At 47.7% G+C, this 26,179-nt stretch overlaps 1 protein-coding gene and 1 long non-coding RNA gene across 3 annotated transcripts; one reads left to right on the plus strand and one right to left on the minus strand.

Annotated features, from left to right (window-relative positions):
- Positions 1–24,582, plus strand: LOC120752289 (uncharacterized). Of its 2 annotated transcripts, XM_040063145.2 has the most exons (19): positions 1–27; positions 1,675–1,778; positions 2,308–2,422; positions 3,595–3,769; positions 4,425–4,536; positions 5,528–5,634; positions 6,437–6,563; positions 7,108–7,228; positions 7,497–7,582; positions 8,736–8,860; positions 10,048–10,107; positions 13,899–13,965; positions 15,112–15,206; positions 16,783–16,911; positions 18,372–18,486; positions 19,271–19,408; positions 20,035–20,201; positions 20,600–20,688; positions 23,239–24,580. In XM_040063145.2, exons 2-19 carry the CDS (start codon positions 1,694–1,696, stop codon positions 23,432–23,434), a joined length of 2,109 nt encoding a protein of 702 aa, XP_039919079.1. In that variant the 5' UTR covers positions 1–27; positions 1,675–1,693; the 3' UTR covers positions 23,435–24,580. The 2 variants fall into 2 exon arrangements, with proteins under 2 accessions (XP_039919079.1, XP_058276263.1); XM_058420280.1 differs by lacking the exon at positions 19,271–19,408 and having other exon boundaries at positions 23,239–24,582.
- LOC120752290 (uncharacterized) lies at positions 5,615–15,885 on the minus strand. The gene is made up of 3 exons (XR_005700662.1): positions 15,671–15,885; positions 6,423–6,584; positions 5,615–6,325 (listed from the first exon to the last, which is right to left on the minus strand). It is a non-coding gene; the product is annotated as an uncharacterized LOC120752290 (long non-coding RNA).
- Positions 24,583–26,179: the final 1,597 nt, after the last annotated feature.

The raw sequence follows: 26,179 nt of genomic DNA on the forward strand, positions 1-26,179 counted from the left end.
TTCCCTCCATGAGACAGACACTCAGAGGTAAGAGACACCAGGCCATTGCTCCATGAGCTCGGATACACCGGATGGGTCACAGGGGAGGTGGGAGGTGGGAGGAGAGCAGGTCCGTGCTGGAGCTGCCTGAAACGTGCACTACGAATGTGCAAAGTTTGGTTACAAGGCAAAAGGTCGTATGGGTTTTGCAGCCAAACTTGCCAAGCTTTAAAAATCTTTGAGCTAGCTCAGGCTGAATGTTGGCCGAGCTTCCCGTGGATATCAGCTCAGCCCTTTTGGGTTTCAGGTGGTGACCAGCTGGTTTTTATCCACTGGCCAGTACAGTTTGGGCACTCCTTGGTGTTGTGGTTCAGAGCTGGGGGTTGTTAAAATTCAGAGCACAACTCGAGCAGCTCAACCGATCCCTGGCGTAACCCTGCTGGCTTAATGAATTCATTCAGAAGCTGACTTTGCCCCAGAGAGCGAGGGGTGTGTAGGCACACACACAGCCATGCCAGAACATTTGCATGAACCCATGAACAGCTCAAGCTGCTGAGCTTAGCACTTAAAGGGTTTGGAAAGTAGAAAATCTTAGTGTTTCAGTCAAGTGTGTATTGTGTCGAGTTGATCCAGTCCCACATTTCTTAAATAGCACAGCCCAAGCTGTCCTGTATAGTTGAAGTCTTTAGATTTGGGTAAATAACTCTCCCTGGGTATAAGAATTTTCCATATAGCTGAAGTGCCACACACTGTACTGAGAGCAGAGCCATGTTCTGATAAGTGTAACATGAACACAGTAGTGCATTTTAATTAATTTTCCATCTGAATTAACAATAGGCACAAAGGACTGAGGAAGGGAATCCTTTCCTCCTAGTGAAGGGGTGAGGAACAGGGAAACTGGAGGAATATGGCCAAAAGCCCAGGGAAAGTATGTGAGGCAGCCAGGCATTGAGTGAAACTGCCTTGAGACCCACACCAGACCACTCTCTTAACATTTACAGCTCTCTCCCTCTCTTTCTCTGTTTGGGAATGAATTTAATTAGAGTGAAAAGGAGTTGCTAAGAGACCGGAGGAGTTCTGGAGTTTGTTGCTGGGGCTGAATTGCCACTCTGCTTCCAAGGCACTGTGCTAAGAAGGATGATGTAACATGAGCCTGCATAAAGCACTCCCGGCTCTAGGGAAAGCTGCTCTCTCCTCCCTGCAGTTCCAGTCTGGTTTGTCAGTCCTCAGCTCCTTTTTGAGCTGCTTATTTTCTCCAAGACACCGGCAAAAAGCAGGTTCATATCACTATAGCACTATTCTTCCTTGTAGATTCCTCCTTGTGACCTTTCACATTGGAGGTGACAGTGGCTGGGCCTGACATCTATCATGTGCAGGTCACTTTGAAATTTAAAAGGTTTCTTGCTTTAGAATTTTCCCTAGTTTGTTACTCCTCATCTTTTCCTCTGCTCCATCGCGGTTTCAGCCCAGCATTGACAATGGGCCAGGTGATCCCTTCCAACTCCATTTCTGCAGCTTAACGTTTTGTTTTGACACCCTGGCTCATGCTTGAAACATCAGGAGATTCCAGGCAATCTTCTTGGCAAGGTCTGTCTACCTTCCAAGGTCAAGGCAAGAACTGATAGTGTTTAGCTTCTCAGGGACACATCATTGCTAAATTACATCTTTCTTTTCACCTGGCTTCTGTTATCTCAGGACCGTCCAAACGCATAAGATGATTAGGAAGATAACCTTGGGCCTGGGAAGACACGTGTCCTCCATGGCACGTGGGACCACCCAGGTGAGAAGACTTCTGCATGGTGAGTAGTGCATTCTGAAACAGCTCCTGGGTGGAAAGCATTTTCCTCATCTGAATTCAGCAGAGACCTTGCTGGCAGTGCTCTTGGAGCCCAGCAAAGAGCCACAATAGTCTTGGTGTACGGTAGTCTTAAAATATATTGAGTTACTATGGTATCCTTGGTGCTTCCACTCTTTTAAAACATATTTCCATCTTTAGGCATGGTTGCAGGGCTCAGTTTGTTCACAATAATGCTCAAGTAATGTCACTGGAGCCAGTAACTATACCACGGCAAAAATGGTGGGAGAGGATCCTTCAGTGATGGTGATGAGGGTAATAATTCATACTAACAGTAGAGATATTTTGCACACATTTCACTTACATAAAACACAGCTCTAGTCTTCTCAAAGTTATTTGTAAATTCACCCCAAAGAACAGCTGAAGAGGGGGATAAATTTGTTGTGACAACAACAATTTGCTTTTTATAAAGCGGCTCAGTGGTTACTGCAAATACCCACACAAAAAACTCACTCTTCTGTGTTTATCCTCAGGTGGTTATGTCAGGATTCATCCCTCTGTACAGGAAGCTCTGGTGGAGGGGAGACCCGTTGTAGCTTTGGAAAGCACCATCATTACCCATGGCATGGCGTATCCTCTGAATTTGAGGTGGTGGATTTTGATGTTCCTCATTCAGTGAAGTTGTAAGAATGAAGCACATAACTTACTGGATTGGTATCAGTATTCTTGGTCAAGCCAAAGCTGTCGCAGGAGCAAATGGAAATGGCAGGTTTTTAGGCATGCAGACTGTGAGCTCAAGTGTAAGACAATGGTATTTGGACTTTTAAGGACAAATATGAGAGCTTAGTTATCTCTTTATCCATCACCTTAAATTTCTGGCTTCCTTTAAAATGGAGCAGCGGGTAACATCACCGCTTGCTCTAAGAGAGAGATATCAGTCTTTTCAGCTGCATAGTTTGTACAGACATTGAAAACACTCTGCGCTTTTTTTTCCTATATCTTTCGTAACGAAAAAAGATTGAAACACAATAGTTAAATCTGTTTCTTAGCCCACTCAGGGCAGCTCCTGGTCCCTTCTCACTCTCTTCTGGACCCTGCATGGAGCCCCCCTCATCCACTCTTTATTTATCAATTTTCACTAGACTCGTGTTTCATTGAGTTACAGTGCCAGAAACTGTTGCACTCTCCCCTCCATCCTTGCTCCCAGAAAGCACAGAAAGGTTTTGGTATTGATTATCCATCTTGCTTTTTACCTGGCCATTATTCTGCCTGGCATTCTGTCTTAAAGTAAAGCTCTAAAAACTCAAATTTGGGGAAGAGGTAGTTTCAGTAGTTAAAGATTGCCAAGCATATGTCCAGATAGCTCAGAAAAGGAGAAGAAGCTGCTCCTAAGAAAGATAGTGTATGAATGATCAAGTACAAAATGTGCTAAACTTAGGCTTGGTCTGCAGCTGGGGTTTCTGTGAATGTCTATGATGTCAGAAAAATAACAGGTAAAAGATACAGAAAAGTCCTATTTTGTGAAGGTCCCTATTTTCAGTCATATATTGTACAACCAGATTTGCTTGTAAACCAAATGATTTTTCTCAAAAATGAAACACTGAGCTTGGACATTGCCATCCTTGAAAATGGGAACTCTTCACTTCTGCAAGTTCAAGTGCAAAGATTTCTGCCATGAGGCAGATACAAGGAGAGCAGCATGTAGCTGAAATCACAAGATCTGTAGAACTGTGAATGATGGCCATCAAACGTGACAGTTTTCTTGCCTGATTGTTTCCATCCCTAATTTTGTGATTATTGTCTTGTTTGTCTTATTTCAGCATGGCCAGAGAGGTGGAAGAAATTGTAAGAAGAAATGGAGCAGTGCCAGCCACTGTAGGTATTTTAAGGGGCCAGATCCACGTGGGCCTCACAGACGAGGAGCTCGAGTTCTTGGCAACCAGTAAAAATGCAGTTAAAGTGTCTCGTAGAGATTTTCCTTTCGTCCTCAGCCAGGTATGGTGTGCAAACTTTCTAATGTGGCTTTCCTAGTAAAGTGTAGTTGCTTTTCTAGCAACAGGATCGTGCTCTTCAGCTTCAAGCCAGGTGGCTTTTAAAACTCTCAGATAGATCATGGAAAGTTGTACCTTATTGGTAAGTGCAAAACCGGCCCTAACTAGAGTCAAAATACACCTGAGTAAGGGAATGACGTACATGGAATAGGGCTCCTGAAAAGTCGTTCTGGTTGTGCTGGCAAGCCGTGGGCACTTGGCTAAGAACATTCTTATTGGCGTGATAGGATGTTATCACATCGCATGTAAACTACGTGACACTGAGGCCATCCCGGGCTTAAAGTGACAGATAAAGGTGCCACTAGCTGCCCCTGGAACACTCTGGACAACAAAGACCTCTGCCACCAGGGCCAAGAACAGCTTATATAGCAGGGATGACAGATGATTCACAGAATCACAGATTATTCTTAGTTGGAAGGGACCCACGAGGATTATAGAGTCCAACTCCTAAGTGAGTTCCTGTGCCCTTTTGGCTAAAGGAGTATTTGTGTTAGAATTTTACTGGTCAGCTGCTCACACTGCTGTGTGGCAGACCACAGCTGTAGCTGCTCCTCCACGTCACCCTGGGTGCTGACTGTCACTGGTTGCTCCCCCGACAGGGCTTGTCTGGTGGCACTACCGTGTCTGGAACAATGATCGCGGCACACAAAGCAGGAATTCCTGTGTTTGTGACAGGTGGCATAGGAGGTGTCCATCGGGACGGGGAGAACAGTAAGAACATCAATACATTCTACTTTTCACTCTGTTGCTACAGTTTTATTCAACTCCTTCTTTTTCCTTTTCCCCAGCCTGCCCTACAGTAAGCATTCAGAAGAATAAAGTTAACATTCTTCTTGATCAAATTATGGTTACTTTCTCCCTGATGTCTCCTTTCCAGAAGCTTCAAAATATTCCTCTTGAGCCCTGGCCAGTTGTTAAGGGGGTGGAAGTTTCTCTTTATCCTTTGCTTACACGGGGTTATATTGATATTGTTAGCTGGTGCAACAGGAGCTGACTGCACCTCTCCCTCTTTGTAATGGCTGGATAACCTGATACTGGCTGCCAAGCACAGTGTTTTTATCAGCTGTCTCAGCTGAGGAGAAGAAGAGCCTTGCCACAAAAGAGTGTGCTCTGTGTCAGAGATGTGTGCTCCTCTCTGGAAGATGGCCTGCTCTTGGCTGTAGAGTTTGTAGATTTTAAGTGCTTTCTCTCTTCTCAGCCATACGTATTTCCAGCACAGCCCAAGTGCAGTGCCCTGTTGTATGCCATGCCTTTCAGATGTGATGTAAATTCCAGACCAGGGAGTTTCCTGAGGTCAGCTCCTGTGGTACTTTCTTTTTTTGCAAGCATTGTCAGTTCCAAACTCAAAATCTACTTCAATTATATTGTTCAACAAATCCTTGAACCTAATCCTTGCTGTACAACACCTTTTTCTTTCTTTTCTACCAAATTTTTGCATGCTCTTTATCAATATGATCAAGGAGCCAAGAGATTGAATACAAGTCTGCACATCTGCCCTTAACCATGTGACTTCTTTTTGTCAACACCTCTTTCAATCTCACACCTAAAAGTATGATCTAAACCTTTAATATTTGCTTGTGGACCTACCCAGTTATAAAGTCGGGCAGTGGCATCCTGGGCATATGTGGCTTTTTAGGAGGTCAGATCTCATCAGATGGAGTACAACACAATCACCAGCACAATGCTGCTTGTCCCTTGACAGCCCTGGATGTGAGCGCTGACTTGACAGAGCTAGGACGAACTCCGGTTGCTGTTGTATCTGCAGGAGCCAAGTCTATCCTTGATATTGGCAGGACACTGGAATATCTGGTAGGTAGCATGGGCTGTGGTGTCTGGAAGCATTTCTTTGTGCACAGAGTGCCCAGTGGCATTGGGATGGGTCCTAAGCCAAAGATTTTCAGAAATTGCTGCTGAAAGGATGTGAAGCCATTTTTACAGTTAAGTAGTCCTGGGGCTGTACGAGCACTTGAATGCTCCCTAACACGAATCTATCCACGTCCAAGGGGCTGCTCCAGCAGCTGCTCCAGCTGAGGTCAAAGGTAGTGCTAGCCACGTCCTTTTCCTTTGGCATTAGATTTCCTTTTCTGGGAAGATGCTCCCAGAAACTGACAGATCAAGAAAGCTAGATCCATCAAACACTAAATAAAATCAGAATTAAAAAGGGCATCCAGATGATTTTCATTAGTCACCTTTTAAGGTTCGGCATGTTGGAAACCACCAGGGCCAGCACTTCAGGTGACAGCTGACATTGCTGTTTCTCAATTGCAAACAGAACTCGTTGATATACTCTCAGTTCATGACATGTCTTCAGATCCCAGGGTGTTATCTTGGACTCAGGATGGTGCCAATGGCAGCTGCATGGCTTTGGATCAGCCCTGAGCACACACAAAGATGCACATGCCTCCTTTGCCTCAGTGAGCCAATCTGATCTAGCCACTTACTACGTCTGGCTCTTGGTGAGAGGACAGAGTAGAATGGGGTGTTCAAAGATAACCACAACCTGTGCCAAGGAAAGACAGTTTCTTTCTGGGTAGAAGGAAAAAGTCCCATTCTTTATTGGCTCCCCTTTCCCTCCACTGATCACCTGCTTGTCTCACCTCCACTGCTGCAGGAGACTCAGGGGGTGTGTGTGGCTGCCTTTGGAGAATCAAGAGAGTTCCCAGCCTTCTTCTCACGCCAGAGTGGCTTCCAAGCACCGTATCATGTCCGGGATGAAGTGGAGGCAGCTAAACTCATTGGTGTGTTTCAGATGGCAACGGCTCATGGAAGGGTTTGGAAAGGAGGGACACAAGAATTACCCTGGACAAGGCACTTTCTCCAAGTCTGCAGAAAAATTTGCCCTGAAAAATATGCCGTCCCACCTCCCCCATTCCTGCATCAAAAGTGCTTTGAAAATACAGTAGCAGAGAAGTCCTGTCTTTACACTAAGTAAAACTGCCAGCCAGCTGCAGCCAGCTTGGAGTGCTCATAATTTTTTTTTTTCCCACCTGGTGGAGGCAACTTGTGTTAATATGTTGACAAAAACAGCTTCTGGGCCTTTAGACGGGGAATCAGTTTAAAAAAGAAACAAAAGCCTTTGCCCCTTTTACTGTACAGACAGACTCAAAAGAGACAGGCAGATGTGAATTGGTTGGTAGCTGGAAAAGATCCTGATCTTGGCTCAGCTAAGAACTGGTGCTTGAACTCTGAGGCTTCCTGCACCTCGTGCCCGCTCTCCTCTGTCCTTCTTCAGCACCTGACTTCTGCCAGGAGTGCCACTAACGATATTCCATCCTCTCCCAGACAGTGCTCTGGGGCTGGGCCTGAGCAGCGGGGTGCTGATAGCAGTGCCCTGCCCCCAGGAGCGAGCTGCCCAGGGCCAGGCCATCGAAGAGGCCATCCAGAAAGCTCTCAGCCAAGCCAGGTGAGAAGCAACCTCAGGCTTTGCCTTTGCTCAGCCCATGGTCTTGGGGGAGTAAACAAATTCAGGGACACTGCTGCAGGAGCCACAGCACAGCTTAACCTTGGGCATGGGTGAGCCCGCAACTTATTTTCAACTGTACCTTTATCTAACCCAAAGCTTGTTTACAGGACTTGTAATGGTATGTGGTTATGGAGATAAAGTATCTGCTGGCAGCACTGCTTCTCCTCCGATGCCATTTCAGCTCATCTGTGGGCATTTATGTTTTCAGGTCCAGAGGAATCACAGGCAAAGAAGTGACCCCCTTTTTGTTAGAGAAACTCGCAGAATTGACTGATGGGAAATCACTGGACTCCAGTATCCTTTTACTAAACTGGGGAAAAAAAAAAAGAAAGTGCTCCAGTGTATTTCCTGTCTCTTCTGATAATGCCTGGAAGGAAACACAGTCACTTTATTGATGGGCTAGCAAGGAACAAACACTTCAGTATCTGCAAACAGATGAGAGTTTAGCACCTGCATCCTGACTTCTCAGGAGCATCCCTACTGCCTTCATCCCCTTCTACACTAAAAATTGGAGGGCAGCACTGATGGCAGGTGTTCCAGAGCCCAAAGGAATCCCTCACATCTGACCCTGGAGCTTGCCTGCTCTGTGATGAAATCTCTGGATACGGTTGTCTGTGCTGGGGTTGCACCCTGGAAGGTCCCTGGGCTTCCCAGAGCACTGTGCTGTACATCACACTGCCTTATCCAACATTCCCTGTGGGTACAGAGAAAGAGAAACCTGGAGGACAAACACCCCTGGGTGTGCAGGGATCCTACTGCACGGGCAAGAGAAAGCAGAGGTACTGACTGGGACGCCAGTGTAGGACCTGGGAGAGCCAGATTCACATCCAGGCTCTGCTGCCAGCCCTCTAGGAGACCTGACCACTCAGGGCAGAACGGTAAAGCTATTTTTGGATATAAGAGCTATATGCAGCCACAAAATAGGGCTTTCAAAGCCTCTGATACTCTGTTCCCAGTGTAATTTGCTAAAAGAAATTGCTTACAATGACTTGGCAAAATCTCAGTAGGTATCTCTTTCTGGAAAACTTGACCAGGATCCTCTAAGTTTTTTAGGCTCTCTGCTGGAATTTAAGTACTTCACCTTCTCTTTTCTCTGTGAAGCTTTTGCTTCTATCCCTCACCTGCCAAAGGCAGCTTTCTTCTCTGTGAACACTGGGGGAGGAAGGTGAAAAAAAAACTAAGAAACCAACCAACCAACCAACCAACAAACACAACACCTCTCCCCCCAAAAAGAAAAAAAAAAAAAAAAAAATAAAGAAAGTCAGAGTTTTCATGCAGCATTGTAACCCACTATACTTGTCCCCAAAGGATTATAGTATAAGGGGATCAAATCTATCAAGTCCCAGCATGTGCTTCCTGCTTTCTCCCTCTGAACAGTTCCTACCAAAGCTTCTAACAGATCAGACTCGCTGGTATTTTTAATTTTCCTCAAAGAAACGCCGACCAGACCTTGCGCTGATCCAGAACAATGCCAGAGTGGGCAGCTGCATTGCAGTGGCCCTGAGCAAACTACAGAGAGCCAGAAGGAAGAGGAACCGGCCTGGGCGAGAGGAGGTGACCGCACCCCAACCAGTGAGTCCTCTGCTGGCCTCCACAGGATGCCTCTCTGCTGACAGCACAAGATAAATTTATATCTGTTCCCAAAAGTAAAAGATGACTCAGCCAGGGAGCAAGTCATCTCATTCTCCTTCGAACCCTCAGACACTCTCGCTTTAGTTTCCCTTGTTATTCCTGAAAGAGAAGTGTCTTCTCCTCCTCCCCCCATCCACATTTACAAGGAATAGACACTGACAACGGCCTAATCTCATTAAGTCTTAGACCATCAAGGCCATTAAAGCTTTAATCACCTTTTACTGTGCCCTTATGCACAGCTTCAGCTCTATAGCTCTTAGTACCAAGGAACTTGTGACTACAGGAGTAGATCTGGAAGAGGGTAGGGAGAGATATTTTGAGCTGCTGAGCCATAAATGTTTATAAATATCTACTTTTTTTGGCCTCCTCCTCATGGTTGACAGAATCACGAGAGTTACAGCGCATCTCGAACAAGATCTACTATAACCCTAATACTCTATTCACTCTCTTGGATTTTGTCTGTGCCATGTAATTTGCAGGAAATCTATTTTAGGTGGTCTTTAGAGACACGAAAGATTTTCTAAAACGCATTTGCAATAAGGCTTGTCAACATAAAAGAGGGCAGTGACTCAAGAGGCAATAACCCAGCATTTGATGAGAAAAAAAACAGCTGTATGTCCCCAAAGAATCTGGAAACTTCCTGTTTGTGGAGCTGAACTGCTTATTCTGGCTTTGTAGGACAATAAAAAAGTGATCTGTAAAGTGTCACTGGGTATAGCAATTTCTCCTGGGAGCTTGCAAGAAATTACTGCATTTTTCTGCCCACTTTTGCCCATTTTCTTTGCTTTTTTACCCACCAGTGCTTGAATGTTTCTGAGGCCTGGTGTATCACACAGAGAAACCATCAGCATCCCTGTGTGTCCACTGTAATATCCCACCTGCCACGCTGGGGTTGGCTGTCAGCAGGCAGAATTCAGAAAGCAACAAAGAAAAGAGGTTTTGATCCTTTCTGATTGGATTGTACAAACCTGTATCTAACTATTCAAAATAAGCACTAGCCCTTACACTGTAAGTGAGAGAGCTTTCAAGAGGGTGGGAGAAGTGACTCAGCAAAGCAAAGAAGACTTGGAAACTTTTTCCTGAAGCCCTTCCAACCACTTTTTACCTCTTTCTTTTCCCTCTTAAAGGTGGTGATTGGCGGTATCAACGTTGACTTTATAGCCAAGGCACAGAACCCTGACATCCTGGTACAGTATCTGTAGCAGTTTTCTTAGCACCAATGTAATTGCAGCTGCTTTTACTTTTTGCCAGGCATGGCAAGCCAAAGGGGCTGAGGGGAAGGTGTTATCCCTGTAGGATATCCACATGTGTGCATGCACACGCTTGGGAGGTGTAATGTTGCATATTTGGTGTGTTGTTTAGGTGGATAATTGAGTGACATATACTGACCTCCTCTGACCCCATGGTGAAAATCACCATCCCCGACACTCAAGGGAGGGAAAAAGCCATGTATCATCCATGCAATCTCCCCAGAGGGGGGAAATCCCCAGGTAAGAGCCATCCCTGGCTGTCTGAGATTGCCATAACAATGGGAAGCAGCAGAAATAGGAGCAAGAGTATTTGTGCAGAATACTCATGAAGGATTTGAGTCTCACACAAAAGAAAAAAAAAAAGAAAAAAAAAAAAAAAAACCCAAACATTTTAAATGTTACCAGACTCTCTTTGTTTCTCTTTTGGTTGAACAAGAAGCAAATAAGAAGCTAAAGCAGACCGAACCTGGGACTCCCCCTTGCAAATGACAGCTGTCTGAATGGCCTGTACAATTTTTCTCAAGCTGTACAAAGCACTGCAGATTGAGGTGGTGAAGCTTGCTCAAAAATCGTTTGGTGTCTCAAATTACTCTGTGATGATAGCCAAGGCAGGAAGCTTCTGCCATCAGATGGGACAGCCTGTGAAGGCCTCTCAGTCAGCTAGGGAAAATGTGCTGGGGAAGCTGTCTGTAAGGAATTTAGCTATTTAATGATACAGGGGCCAAACAGTGTTACAATGGTCAAGGGTGAAATATGCTGTGGCATCAGTTATGAAAGCTTGCAAAAGCAGAAGTTCGGCTGCTTCAGCTGTGATGTCACCAATACCATACATGGCCTACACTCAGCCATCGGGACAAGGAGCTGAGCCGTGTCCAAGGAAGGATAGGCACTCTGTGGCATGGCAGACACGAGTGCAGATCCCTGGATCACCCATAGCATGGTGAGGGGGCCAAGGACCAGCGTAGGTCTTGCTGGGAACAGCTGACAAGGGAAAAAGTTGCATTAAAAAGCGAGGTGTTAGCTGCCCTTCTGCCTTCAGCGAGCCCTAGAGCTGATGGTGTGTTGTGGCTGGTGCCCAAATGCCAAGCCACAGGAGGATTTGGGAGATGCCACCCAAAGGGCTCCTGCTGACAGCTCCAGTCAATAGGAAAAGCCCCTCTCAATATCATTGTTTTGGCTTTTTAAAGACAGATATTTTTCTAAGGGCTCCGCACCCAGCAGATCCCAGCTTCATGCCTGCTGGATTTGTTGCAGAGCACTGGGTACCACTCGCTCCTCGTGCTGTCTCAGCAGGAAAGCAGCTGTATTCTGACCTGGTTGTAATTCCCACATGGCTTTCAAGGCTACCCAGAAGCTAAATGCTTAATATGTAACTATCTGACCTGCTGAGAGGGATGAACAGTTTTGCTCAGAGGAAGTTGCTGGAAAAAGCATTATGATTATCATTGTCTCAGGATACCCAGAAGCTGGGCAGAGTCTCATTTTTACACTTAGGATTCAAACCTCTTAGGAGGTGGAAGAAGGTTCCAGAGACTTCCTCAGTTCTCTGAAACTTTGCCAGAAAGCATCAGCCCAGCCTCATTTCAGATCACTTTTAGCAACCCCATTTTCACCTAAATTTTTTAATCTGAGCCAGCCCCACCCAAAGGCAAGAAGTGATATTTGAATACCACTCAGACTTGGAGTTACGACTGAGCTGGCAAGGTGTGATGAGAGCTGCTCATTTCTTTTTCTTTGAAAGGCAGCTGCTGGTTTCTCTCTCACTCTACCCATCTGCTACTTTAAAGACAGATTTAGCATCTTCATTTTTTAGGCCCTGTGGGGTTGTACAACAGGAGAGGTCACCCACAGCCGGATCCCTGAGCAGGAGGCTGCTTGCTACATCTGCTCTTAGGGCAAGGCTTGGCATGAAAAAGACACCCAGACACTCTGCCTCTGGGGTGTATGGGGAGCTAAAAGAGAGGATCAGCATGCCAGGCAGTGAAAGGAGCTGATGAGTATTTTCACTGTTCCTGCAGGCATCAGTTTTAAAACACAGATAATGGAATTACACGAACCACAGTTTGCACTTATTGCTGATGGCAGTGAGCACCCTCTTTTAAGACTGAAACAGGGGCTGGTCAAAGCCACGTTGTTTGACTTGTCTAAAAAAGCACCTTTGCTTTGTCTTTTGGGGTGTTGGGGTTTTATCCCCTTGGCTGCCTGTATTGCAGAGGGTGAGCTTCAGGATTAAAATAGCCAAACTCATTTTGCTTTTGAAATCTGCAACTCTCAACAGGACACAGTTGAAGATGGAAATATCCTCATTCCCAACAGTGCCAGTGGCGATTCCCAGGGAGCACGAGCAAAGGCAAGGGAGAGGCATTTGTGTTAATGAGGAGTGACAAGTAGTGCAAAGATGAACAAAGGCCACAGGTAGCTTATATACAGGCAGTTCTCCTCGATTTAGGCCTTGGAGAACTGCCAGACAGAAAAGCAAAGGTATCAAAAATTAGCACTAAATCCTGCAGACTACAGAACAGGGGAGCGTCAGAGCTGAGAAAAAGAGCCTGAAGGTCAGATGAGAGAAATAAAATATCATATTTAGTTGGGAGAGCAGCCTCTCACAGGGCTGGATGCAGGAGAAAGCATTGTGTGCAAAGGACACATAGATGTGCAACTTCATGCACAGGAAGAAGAATCCTTGGGGAGTTTCAGAAAGAATTTTGAGAATGATCAAGCACAGGGATGGGTTGGGGGCAGAATATTCCTTACAGTGAGATAGCAAGACATTTTCTTGGTTAGAATAGATAGTGGTGTTTACAAGCAAGGAAAACGTTATGTGCAGGGCTGTTCTTGTGCAGCTGGGTTGGTGTAGGGCAGGAGATCTGCGTACAGGCCTTAGGGCTGCCAGTGGAAAGCCGACTTCAGGGATGGAAAACAGTTTTCAGGATTTTATGAAACAAGAGCTCTAAGAGCATTTGATAGACAGATGGAGCCCAAACTGATCTCAGCACTTACTGATGTAATTCTTCTGGCAGTAGAATTAGAATGAGATGGGTGAGCAACTGCCTGTATTCTGACAACTTGTCTATGACAGAGAGGCAGATGGACAGAGGAGTGGAAGGCAGAGGAAAGAGAAAAGAATTTGGTAGCCACACATGTGGAAAAGAAGGGTGTTTTTAATGCAGGATATGTTTGGGAAGCAATGAGTGAGTGAAAAACTCTTCAGTCTCTGAAACAGACCCTTCCATGGATAAAGTACAGAGGCAGTACAGGCAAAGGTAACAGATCTCATTCCACATTCAAAGAGGGATATAAATAAATAAATATTTAATCAAACAAACAAATATAAATAACTCCCACAAACAGCTTAAGGTGGGAGCTAAGTGGCCTGGAAGGCAGAGCCCCAGGTTGTTGTGAGCAGGTGAATTCAGAGGGCTGCTCGCACTGCCTGAAACACTCCTGAGCCATTCCAGGAGGTCTTAGCAAGTTAAGACCAAACCAGCAGCTCATGGGGAGATCAAGTGGGTCTCCCCTCCTTGAAAGCAGGCCTTTGTCATCGAGACTGAAGTCAGCAGATGGCTCTAGAAGTTTGTATTGCCCTCAATCTGTGAGCTGGACGCCCTCTGCTCCCTCTGATTTGCTGATCCATGTTTCAGCAAAATCAACTTCACGCGATAACAGAGATGTAGCAACTACGCCAGGCAGCCCTCCCAGTTTTGCCAATTAACAGTTCTTTCTTCCAGGGCGGTGGGCAAACAAACGCTGGAAGAGTGAGACGAACCTTTGGCGGTGTTGGAAGGAACTTGGCAGGTGCCTGGTGCTCGGGTTTGCCTGAGGGTGCATGCCAGCTGTGCTTTGTCCTTTGGTATTCCTGCAGCAGCAGGAGAGGGTGAATGCTGACAAGGTTTGGGACGCATCAGGCAATATACTAGTGGGCAGACTGCCTGGAAAAGGCAGCGCTCTTTCCAAGAAATAAGAGGGGAGGGAGTTGAGATCAGGAAAAGGAAGGCCCACAAATATGATGTTAACTAGCACAGGGTGAAGTAACCCTTAATCAAAGAAAATAAGCATCAGTACCTCCAGTGACTACTGAGCAGCCTCAGATTTAATTAATGCCAGGATACAGACACAATAGAAATATGCTTAGAGCAAGAAGTTGAAAGGAATAATCATAGTTCAGACTGATAAACCACATACCATGGACAAAAGGAACAGAGCTACAGGAGTTGCTGCAGAAGAAGAAAGGCTACAGTCCTGTCAATGGGAAGGGAGCACACAGTACCTGTGGCTCCACCACAAGGAGCAGCAGACCAATATTCCTGTAGTGCAGTTAACAGGGACAGATTACAGTAAGATTTTATGATTATTTGAGCTTTTAGACATTTCCCAATCTCCTAATACATATCTACTGTCACTTCAGATCACTAATGAAGAAGCTTGAGTGGAAAAAATTCCCCAAAAAGCCCACACCACCCGTAGAGGTACAATTTGTGGTAACCTGAAAGGAGAGGAGGAAGGATTTCCCATTAATACATTCAGATTCGGTGGTTGTATCATGGTGGGAACAGCAGTGTGGGAAGGCCAGCACCAGCAAACACTGTGCTCAGAAGCAGTGTGGGAATACCCACATGCCTGTGATGATAAAGGAGATGATTATGCCAGAAAAGAGCAGAATTTGCTTTCCCCTCTTTTCCTCTGCTCCCAGATGTTCCAAAAAATCTTAAATTTCAGGGTGCTGGTTCAGCTCTCTGTAGGACACTTCACTCAGCTCTAAGCAGTCACTTGCAGCAACTACAGCTCAATTTCATCTTAAACATCCTTCTAGGCAAGGACTGATGAGCATTAAGTTTGTCAGGAGGGGGCTTCCCTAGAGACAGCCATGCTGCACTGCCTGTTGCTGTGTTCACAGTACTCCGGTGGATTTGTTAATAGCTTTTGTTCCCATTTGCTTTCTAGACTGCTTAAGCCGTCTTGGACAAGCTCCTCTCCTCTTATCAGCCGTGGGGAAGGATGAGCATTTGGGGTCTGTCCTGCACTACTGCCACCACATGGTACGTTGCACACAAGTGGCACCTCAGAAACATGGAAGAGACGACATCACAGGGGGAAAATTCTTCCCAACCCTGGCAGATGTCAGAGCCACCTTCCATCAGGCTAAGAGTAGGAATAATTCAATGCTTCTTTAGTTACACACAGTTAGAAGGCAAGGAACCACCTCCAAAACACAGGCTGCTTGTATTTTGGAGTCTGAACCCTGGGCTCTGAATTCAGCTCCAGAAAGTGGTGCTTGGAGGAGACAGAAGTAAATCAGGAGCAACCACGTACAATTCTAGTGAAGGCTAATCATAGAGAGAAATATGCAAACCTTGAACCCCAGGACACACAGAGCATGGCCAAAATTCACCTGGTTTAGTTAAAGCCCAAGACAGAGAAAATGTGAAACTGGAATTGCAGTTTGGACACCTCCCAAGCTCAGAGGAGCAGGATCCTCTACAGAGCTGCATACACTGCTTACCTGTGCATTGGGGAGTACTTGACTTCAGCAGCAGCTTGTCCACAGGTCAGGGAGCTGGAGCAGCAGGAGCTCCCCAGCACAGCAAGGCACCACCTTGCACCACCAGCAGCACCACCCCAGCAGGGACCAAAAAAAAGCCAGGAGAGCAGCTCTAACCTAGGTCATCAGCCAACTCCATGGAGAAAAGACAGGTCTGGAGGCAAGGCAGGGTGTGAGTGCAGCCCCCAGGTGAGGCTGGTCAGGGCTGCTTACTGTTATTAGTGCCCTCATGACCCTGGGATCCAAACAGAGCCCATGGGGCCTTGGTTCTGGCTACCTGAGTAAGTTGGGAAATGAAGAAATAAGAACGTGAACTCTGTTTTGGGTTATAAAGGCTTCACCATGGCTGGTCTCGGATCTCTTCTCTATACAGCACAGTTTGTGCCATCCAAGTGAGCGGCCTCCTAAGGGAAGGTGGAACTGCTGGCCAGCCACCAAGCAATCCTTGCCTGTAACAAAATACATTCCCACCAGTGTTGGAGATGAACCTTTCCCTAAAAACTCCCGCTTCCCTGTCAGCTCCTGAGATAGATACGTTTCTCCATCCGCATGCTCTTTCCAAGATGTGCCCTGCGTTCCCTAAGCAGATCGTTCCCAGGGGCCACAAAGGAAGGACACCCCACAGCTCTCTGTCCCACAGCTGCAGAAATGGCTCCAGACTGTGCTCAGAATCAGGCTGGGCAGTCAGTGAGGTGGCCAGCATAAGTCACTGCTGTCTGCAGAGTGCCACCAAGAGATGCTGTCCCACACGAGCTATGAGAACAGGTGACTGGGGCAGGCAGGGCTGCTGACCACTCCTCTGTTACAGGGGACACAACCTGTGGAGCTGCACAGCAGACACAGCTGCCACTCATTTACCAAAGGATTGCTTTAACCTGCAGCGATTGCTGCATCGCAAATATTAACAAATGGCCACGTGCCAGCATTGTCTAAACTGAGGTACCCCTGACGGGCTGCTTATCCCAGGAGAGAGCAGTGAGCTGGGCTGGAGACCAGGTGGCCACAGAAAGAGTGAGCTGAGTGTGGCAGGGAGGAGGAAGGTGCTCAGTGTATAACTGTCCTTCCCGTTTCAGGACATGAGCGGCGTCCTTCAGCTGGAGGGGAAGAGCACAGCCACTTACTGCGCCGTGATCACCAGTGCTGGGGAGCTCAGCCTTGGCTTGGGAGACATGGACATCCACCAGCAGATAACAGAGCAATATGTATGCACTCCCTCGGATTTGTGAGCTTTTCTTATGGGAAAGAGTGTGAGCCTGTGAGAAAAGGCCACTGGTGACATTTGTACCAGGAGGGAACGGGTGTGCAGAGGGAATGGGAGGTGCTAAGGTTAACCCTGGACACTGGCCACTGGCAGAGCATAACAAGCCACCAGAACCCTCTGTGACTGCTGACCCAGATGGAGTTTCTGTCTGTTTCTGGTTTATAGATATCACCACTACCATCATCCCTGATATGTAGGCCAGAATCCTCTTCATTAACTTGTCAAAGCGCACTTATAATTTCGCATCTTAAAGGCAGCAAGAAATCAACCTTATTGCAACCCTAACCCAAATCCATATCTCTTCCTTTAGGGAAAAGCAGAAAAAAAAGTGGACAGAACACTGGTTAAATCGAGTTTTCCTGTTCCATCCCCTCCCCACCATCCCTGTTGTTTCTACACACTGAGCTGTATCAACAGAAACTGTTGCTCAGCACATCCAAACATTCAAAAACATCAGGGAAGCATAATTGCAGCAGTGATTAAGGAGTGATTCAGTGAAAGCCTCATCACTGCACCCTCCTTTCCTACTCAACCTTTCATTGACAGAACAAAAGCCTGTGCTTCATGACTGACAGCGACATGGAAGTTAAGTGCAATTTACTTAACAGTGGCATCTCCGTGAGGTGGAGACTTCTAGGGAAAAATCTGGCCATTACTCCCACTTCCATCCCCACCCTGCCTCCCCCAAGCCTTGGCACAGGAAACCATTACATGAGGGATTAATTCTCCTGAGCTTTACAAAGCAGCTGTGATCAGTGGACATTCTGAACCAGCCTTGTGCTCCAAAGTGCATTTTGGCAGCCCCTCTTTCCACCAGGGCTGGCAGAGACACGGAGGGATGCTGCTCGAGCGCCCATAGCACCGGCCTGGCATCCCAGCAAGTGGCTGTGCAACCTCAGCGAGCCAAAGGAGAGAACAGCAGCTCTCCACTCCACTGCTCCACTGCTCCATCCCTAGGGATTCAATGGGGCCCAGCAGTAAAACAGCCTGCTGAACAGCCTGTATTAGGAGACACCGCAGACAGGACATCCAAATGACATGTGCAGTGAGCAAACGTGGAGTCAAGCCAGGCATGGCCCAGGGAATCCTAGAGTGGCGTTTAACAGCAGCATTCCATTTCCCTGTAGTGGTCCAGTGAGGACCAGCAATTACCTTTCTGTGCTGGAGGGGCCCTGCCCTTTGAGTCCAGCTCTTAATGGCCAGGAGCAGGGGAAGGAGAAGAGGAGAAGATGAGACAAATGGAAAAATCCATTTTCCTTAAGGAATCACCCTTTTAGGGTCATGCCTGCACCTAAAGGCTGGAATACAAGTCAAAATCCTACACCAAGTCTGACTAGCAATGATTTTGTCCCTCTGCAATGACTCAGGCTGTCTCTCCTGTGTGTCCTGGATTTTAACTAGGTGTCCCAGTTCAAGGAGAACCTGTGTCAGGCCCCGCTTGTTTGCATTGATGGCAATGTGCCTCTCTCCACTATTCAGTACGTCTGCCAACTAGCTAGAGAGCACCAGCTAGCAGGTAAGGAGGACTTGCCCTGACAGCATGTGTGCCAAGGCTGTCCAGGCATACCCCTGCTGCTTGCTGGAGATACCCATTTACTGTCTGACATGCCGGCTTATTCAGCACCTCTTTCTGTGCTCTGCCACTCTGCTTCAGATGGATAAAACATTCCGGGTTTCTCTGGAGTTTTCCTCTTTGTGCAGATGAGCCACATTTCCTTAGGCAGCTGGTAAAGCCCTTGAGCACTGCCAGAAGGCCAGGGAATGCTGCTCTCCTCTGAGCCTTTTAATCTCAATGCGAGTGGCGATTTGTGCGCTTCTGGCAGTTTGAGCAGCAATATGGTTTGCTTCTCAGACAAAGCACTAAAGCATCTTTTGAGAGGAATTCTCTTCCATTCCGGTGAAATAAATGCCCCCCTCCACTGATATGCTGGGGATCTTTCACAAGGCTTCCTACACCTTTGGAGTTACACCTACCTTTTAAAAAGCAGATCCCAAAGAAGGACACAGTAATCTAAAAACCTGGCAGAGGTTCGAAAAGCAGCTGACTGGAGTAGCAAAAGTGGGGTCTGGTTATATCATCCGGAGCTAGAAGCAGCTGTCTCATTGCTGAATGCTGAGAAGGAAACCTTGGGAGACCTTGTCCCAAGTTTGGGGGAAATAATATTTAAGTGTCTCATAATTTAAAGGGGTAACTCTAGTTGTGCAGATTATGCTAAGCGTTCTACACCGCATCCTGCTCTGACACAGAGATTAACCACTAATTAATTAACTAACTAACCCGTTGCATTGTTGTTTTGAAGTGTGCTATGAGCCAACAGATGAGAACAAAGCCTCTAAGCCGTTCCTCTCAGACAGCTGGAAAGCACTCACGTACATTTCCCCCAACCTGCAAGAGCTGAGAGCAATCAATCGGACCCTGGGGAACCCTCTGCCAGCAGGTATTGAATACCCAGAAGGGTCAGTCAGGCTTCTAGATAACCTAGATCCTGGAGAAGAGCATTTTCTGCTTCAGCCTCTCATACAGGCAAATCAGGATTCATAAGTGCTCATGGTACCTTGCACCTTGTCTCCGTCTCTGTGTGGGCTGTATGGACTGATGACCTATCAGAGCCCACAGTAGGCCTGGGATGGCTCCTTGCCCAAAACCAGAGGTCCCATTTGCCTCACTTCAACACCTGAACAGGAATAATATCTGGTTTGTCAACGTGTCCTTGAGGCATGATGCTCAGAGGACACCTGTCCCAGCAGTACCACCCTTTGCAGGAACGACCACCAAATGCAGATGGAAATCCAACAGCATTGAAACAAGGAAGACATGTTTCAAGACAGCTTTTTGATCTCTGAGACTTTAGTCCCTTGAGAGCTGGGTTTCTCAGCACAGAAGTACAGTGTGCAAGTCTAACTCTGGAAAATTCCATGCTTCCCATAACTTAGAGAAAAAAAAAAATTCCCAACAACATTTCAGAAGTGCCCATAAATAGTAGTTGAAGTGCTCATAAATAGGCAGTGTCAGCCCAAAGAAAGGCTGGTTTAGGACCCATTTTTCCCTCCCCTCTCTCTGAAGAGCTGCCATCCAGGTTGGAGGATGTTGTCCAGGCTGCAGTGGCCCTGGCCTGCCCTTTGCTGGCCCACCTGCACTGTGTGGTGGTGACCCTCGGCGCTCACGGCGTCCTCCTGTGCGGCAAGAGCCTGGGAGGGAGCATCTCCCTTTATCCAGGAGCTCATGAACAGGTAGGGGCATGGAAAACTAACTCTGAGCTCTCAGTCGCTTCTTTCTTGGACCATATGGCACTGTTGCTATTTCTGGTGTCATGGCAGCAGTCCTGGGAGATATAGCATCACTGCTGGAAAATGTATGTGTTTGGGGGGGTGGAAGACACAGCTCCGAAAGAAAATCAGATTCTCTGCCCATATACTGCTGGCTCCTAGCAGCGGTGTTTAGAGTCAGCCAGAATTAAATGTGCTTGTGTGAATATTCATGAGAGCGAGCTTCATTTGCAGGAAGCTTCATTTAAATGATCAAAGCGTGAAAAAAAAAAAAAAAAAAAGATTATTGCCTTTTTTTCAGCCTTTTCCATTTTTTGCCATCCATGGCAATTCCCACTGACTGCCCTTCCCTCCTCCCCCAGCCCGCCGCTGCCAGGCTCTGTGCTGCCCACTACCCCGCCGTGCCCATCAGCAGGGAGGAGATGGTCAGCGTCTCAGGAGCTGGTGACAGGTATGTCGCTCGCCGCTTCGTCCTCTCCAGCTGCCTGTGAAAGGGCCACGGTCGGATTGCTTTGAAATTCCACTGGAAAAGCAACGACACCCTGCTGCTCGAGGAAGGGGCGCTAAGGAGATGAGACCAGGGCTGGTTACGTCGATTCCTCGCAAAGGGTGTTAGAAATGTCCCCCAAAGCGACTCGGAAGCCAGGCTTGCCATTATTAGTTTTGCTTTTCTTCAAGATCCAAGTCTTTCCTGGCAATCTAAGAATTCTGAATTACTCAGGGCTGAGCTGCTAAAAGCAAAGTAAACCACCTTACATCAAAGCTGTCTTACTAACTAACTGCCTTATTTCCACACTTCTCCGATGGAAGTGGAACTGCCACTCAAGAGCTAAAATGGCCCTGTAAAAGCATTTCATCAGGTTCTCCATTTGCCTCTGGCAATTTTGAAGCTCTTGCTTCAGAAGAGTCTGCTGTATAATTCGCCTGGCTGTTCGCACAATGCCATACATAGAAGTGGGAAATGACAGCTATTATTCCTAGCCCCCGTGATCAATTCTCAGTCTGTCAGAGTAATATTTTATTATGCTCCTTGTTAACTTGACAAACTATATGTAGCAGCCAGGCTGTTTTTTTCTTCTTGCTTCATACGTTGCAGTAATTGATTCTGTCCTTTCATTGCCTTGGGCTAGACCAAAAGTCTGCATGTGACAGGTATTTCCTTTTCCCTTTCTACTCTTACCTAGCAATAACTCCACAGAGCAACACTTCTTTTTTCTCTGATCAGTGTGCAGGATGAAAAGGTTTGTGTGGTTTGTGGTTTCTTTTAAACATAGAGTCCTCAATATTTTACTTAAAAGCAATCAACTTCTTGCCAAGCTGGAGAGCCTGCTTAACACCAGGACATGCTGTTTGTGTCCCAGCTCATCTCTGAGTCCCCAAGGCCATGTGGGGGAATTCTCATAGTCCCCTTGTTCATCCAGAGGGGTTTTTTTTTGTTTGTTTTTTCTAATAAGCCCAACTGCTCCCCTGAACTCTGGAAATCCCGGTTCTATAGAGTAAGAGTGCCCAAACAGACTGGAAATGCCAGGATACTGCAACGCCATGCAAGCCATCTCCACAGCATATAAACATGTTAGGTGTCCCAAGCCCAGCCTGGTGGCGCTTTCAAAGGACTATTGTAGAATCACAGAGTGGTTTGGGTTGGAAGGGACCTTTAGTGGTCATTGTAAAGAAAATTAATCCTCTCATCATGTAGTCTGAACCCTTCTGCAATGAGCAGGGACATCTTCAACTAGGGATGGGGCATCCATCACCTCTCTGGGCAAACTATTTATGTCTCACCATTCTCACTGTAAAGAATTCTTTTCTAATGCCTAAAATGTACCACTTTCCCAGCTTAGCCCCCGTGAACCTTCACACTAGAAGCACTGTGTCACTCTAGTTTTGTGTCTCGGTGACAGCACTGGTCAGGGGACAATGCAATCCAGAAACAGTGATGAGGGACACTTCATGCCACCACCCCCAGCTCTTGTCCAGCTCCAGAGATCTGCCCATGAGCTGAGCACGTGTGCAGTGCCTGTTTGCTCCTTGCCCCTGGCTGCCTTGACAACCTAACACCACATGCCCACACATGGCATTGCTAGGGGATGTTCCCCAAAATATTTACTCTCAACTCCCGGAGCCGTTGAGAGATTGAACACTTTGTGGAAGACATAATCTTCTCTGCCTTTGTTAGGGATAAAAAGATGTTGATGTAATTAGGTGGAGTGCAAAATAAGGCCTCCTTTTACCTTCCCCATAGATGTGCTTATTAATCCTCCCTGCCATCACATTTTCCTGTCCTTGCTTCTTCCTCTAAAATGTGATTGTCTTCTCCATTCTCTTTCCCTTCTTTGTCCTCTCTTAGCTTCTGAACATTGTTACATTAGTTACTGTGAATAGAGTAGTTGCTCCCAATCTATCCCAAACACTGCACTCACATCACTTTTACTGGCAAATCTCAAATGAAAAACCATAGCAAATGTTCCCCAAAAATCTGACTTTCCAGTGTAATTTCAGCTTTGGATTTCTTTTTCCAGCTGTGCATTTTGTCCCTTTCACACAGATACAGAAACTTTATCTCTCACCCCATCCAACCCTTTGGGGAGAGGAGGCATCAATATAACGAGGACATAATGAGGCACCAACAAAGAGCAGAGAAGTGACAAAATAACTAGAGAGCAGGGGAAAATTAGATTCTTCCCTTCTCAGGCTCCTTTCTTTTCTCCTACCTCATCTGAAAAACTGAGGAGAATAGAAAATGTGGTACAAGAGGAAGTACCTCAGCTTCTCAGATGAGGAGAACAAAAAATGCAAATAGATGACACTATTTGGTACTCTAAAAACAGATATAGAAAAAGCAAAACCCATTCATTGTAGCCTCAGCCTTCCTGTGTCACATATTCTGCTGCTGAAAATGCTGGTTGGGGTCCAAATGAGAGATCTTACAAAGGAACAGCCACATTCCCAGGTTCAAAGCTGTTCCCCCTGTGTTCAAAACCACCTTTCTTTCCCTCCACAGTTTAATGGCAGGAATCCTTGCAGGGATGCTTGCTAACCATGACACAGGCACGTGTGTCCGGATGGGTCTGCTGGCTGCCAGCTTGTCTCTCCGTTCCTACGAGCCCATCTCCCCAGAAATCAGCACTTCCAGTGTCAGCCAGGAGCAAGTCAAGAGCAGGAGCTGGCCAGAGGTGAAGGTATGGAAGATGGACTAGAACACTGTGGCTTTCTCATCTATCACCTCATTGCACTCGCAGCATTCCTGTTTTGAGGAACTGGACTGTGTTTTGAGCTTTGAGAACAACCATCTGTTTTGCTCCTGAGTAAGACCTCAGGAAAGGAGGCCTCAACCCAGGGAACTTCTGTGGAATGAAAAGCTGGTTTCTGGTCTTTCAGACCTCCTGGTTTTCTGACCTCCAGGCCATCTAGATTTTCTATTGAGGGAATTTTCTCTTCCTCCACCTTGTGTCACTGTTGTCCATTATCATGGTAGCTCCTCTGTCATTGATTCCTGGATCTTCAGGACCACGTCTCTTTAGCTGGGCCCAGCAGCAACATCTGCTCTTGCTGCTTACTCTTCCCTATCCAAGAGGTCCCATGGATCGCAACCTGTGGCACGGTGCAGCTGTCAGGAGCACGACACTGTAGGATAACCTCATCCACCTTCCCAAGCCAGCCAGCACACACCACACCGTCTTGCTCTGAAGCCCAATGCCCCTGGAGAAAGTAGGGAAGACAAAGTAAAGAAGAGTGACCAGGGACCAGCTGGTGGCCTTTAAAAGATGATCGTTCCTTGTTCCACATGGCTTCCTCTGAACTTGGGGCTTCCTTCCTTCTTTAGTCCAGAGTATCAAGACTGAAGCGAAAGAGATCAGAGGGAGCTAAGGCATCTCCGATGGAAACAAAGAGGAAAAGTCCTTCTCTCTCTCTAAGCATGAGATGTGCACAGGATGCAACTGCAGGTGCCAACAGATCAGTGAACACTGAAACTCATTAAAACTGATTTCTAGTAGAGTTTGGTCTTGGTGCTGGCTGGTTCTTGAACCTGACTGATAGCAAACCTGGAGTACAGACTCACTCTCCATTTCAGCCAGAGACCACTGTCAGTGAGGTCCCTTGGCTGAGGAGCAGATCCCTGGTGTCTGACACAGCACTGAGCTCAGCCAAAGCTTGATCAGGGCAGCTGTAACACCACTCTCCTGGGAGGGCTCTGCTGTTTAACCAGTGAGCTCCCACTGCAATTGATGGAGGCACTAACTGGGCGCCTTTCCTCTACCTGAGACTCTACTGCCACCAGGCTCGTAGCAGCCCCTTCCCTCTGAGCCCACCAGCTTTCCATCACACACACAAACATTCACCGTCAGCTCTCCCTTTTCCAAGACCTTGCTCGCAAACCGTGGTTCAGCCGAAAGATTCTGTGCTCAGATGCCACGCACCCATGTGTGCAACCCGAGCAGGGACAGGGTGGCTGTGGCAGAAGGGTGCTGGGATGTTCGGGAGCACAAGGGAGGGGGATTGGAGCCCACGTAAGCAGCTGGGTTTGCTCGTAAGCTGGGAGGTGGGACACAGCAGGGGCGGGGGAAAAGGGCTGTGCCCCCAAGGTATGTCCCTGCACTATAAAAATTACTTCAGCTGCATCCAGAGTCAGAGGAAAAAAGCAGCTTCCACCTCTGCTATTGACTCCGACAGCCTTGTCCGGGCAGGAAGATCCTGAGCACAGGCAGGACCTGAGGATGAGTGTCCAGGCACTGACAGTCACCACGCTCCTCCTGGTGCTGCTCTGCTCAGCCCCAGCACCATCTGGGGCACTGGGGAGCCAGGCTGGCAACCTGCAGAGGCAGGCAGGGGTTGGGGGCCCTGGAGAAGCCCCTTGGCCACCTGGAGATGGAGGGGACAAGCTGCCTGGGCAGGGCTCAGAGAGGAGCCGCCCTCTGGCCAATGCATGGAAAGCCATGAGAGCGGCGCACCCCAGCTCCAGGGTCCGCGGCAAGGCCACGGCCAAAGCTCTCCTGGGCAGCGGGGAGCAGGTTGCCCCTGGCAAGCCCTGGAGGCTCCCGCTGCAGCCCTCCCGCAGCAGGATTGCGAGGCTGAGCCACCACCTGAAGGACTTTGGGAAGTTCAACAGTGACACGGTAAGCACAAGCTATCCTTGGACAGCGAGGGAGAGCGTTTGTGCTGGGGGGGTTGCAGGGTGGGCAGGGGTTCCCAGCCAGGATCAGACAGGACTGAGGACAGCTGGAGCAGGTGCTGAGCATGCCATCATCCTGCAAATATCAGGTGGAAAAGGTGTTTTCGAGGCCTCATAACAGAGCTGAGAAGGGGGTTGGGCAGGGACACCCCCAGATCCCCAGCTGGTACCTGGCAAGGCTTGGAGCAGAGCTGATGGCTGTGAGTGCAGGTGGTGAGGAGAGGAGAGTGCGGGTCTGGCTGCAGCTGTCCCCCATGTGCTGCCCTCAGAGCTGCAGGGACAGCCCTGCTCCAGCCCCAGCCCCTGCAGTGTTCCCCAAAGTCTCCTGTTCACTCCCTGCAGTGCTAACAAAGCCCTCCAAGCTCTGCAATGGGGGCACCATGCCCTGATGGGCACGGCTCCTCTCAGCACTGCCCTGAGAGAGGCACAGCCTCTCCCTGCCCACGCTAGCTCTGCTCCACGGGCTCAGCACAGCGCCCCACAAATAACCAGCTTCTCCTCCATCAAACCCAAACCGCACTTTGGTGGCACACAAGTAGACCTTGCCTCAACCACAAAGTGCTGGGTGGCACCGTGCCAGATGCCACTCAGCTGGGGTGGGTGCCACCACAGCGAAAGAGCAGAGATGCTGCTGGGGCGGGGCGTGGTGTTGTGGCTGTGGGGGACAGCTCTGAGTGCTTCCAGCCAAAACCAGTAATGAACAGCCCCTGGAAGCACTTCCTTGGGCCCCAGCTTCTCCAGCTCCTTGCAATGAAGCTGCCGCTCTAGACCC

The sequence above is a fragment of the Hirundo rustica genome, chromosome 4, assembly GCF_015227805.2.
Source record: "Hirundo rustica isolate bHirRus1 chromosome 4, bHirRus1.pri.v3, whole genome shotgun sequence".
Classification (NCBI taxonomy): Eukaryota; Metazoa; Chordata; class Aves; order Passeriformes; family Hirundinidae; genus Hirundo; species Hirundo rustica.

Excerpts from the sequence above, each read along its gene's own strand:
- LOC120752289 (XM_040063145.2), top strand. The coding sequence starts at position 1,694 with ATGATTAGGAAGATAACCTTGGGCCTGGGAAGACACGTGTCCTCCATG. Across the intron at positions 2,423-3,594 it reads GCGTATCCTCTGAATTTGAG|CATGGCCAGAGAGGTGGAAG; the intron begins GTGGTGGATTTT and ends GTCTTATTTCAG. Across the intron at positions 16,912-18,371 it reads AGCAGATAACAGAGCAATAT|GTGTCCCAGTTCAAGGAGAA; the intron begins GTATGCACTCCC and ends GATTTTAACTAG.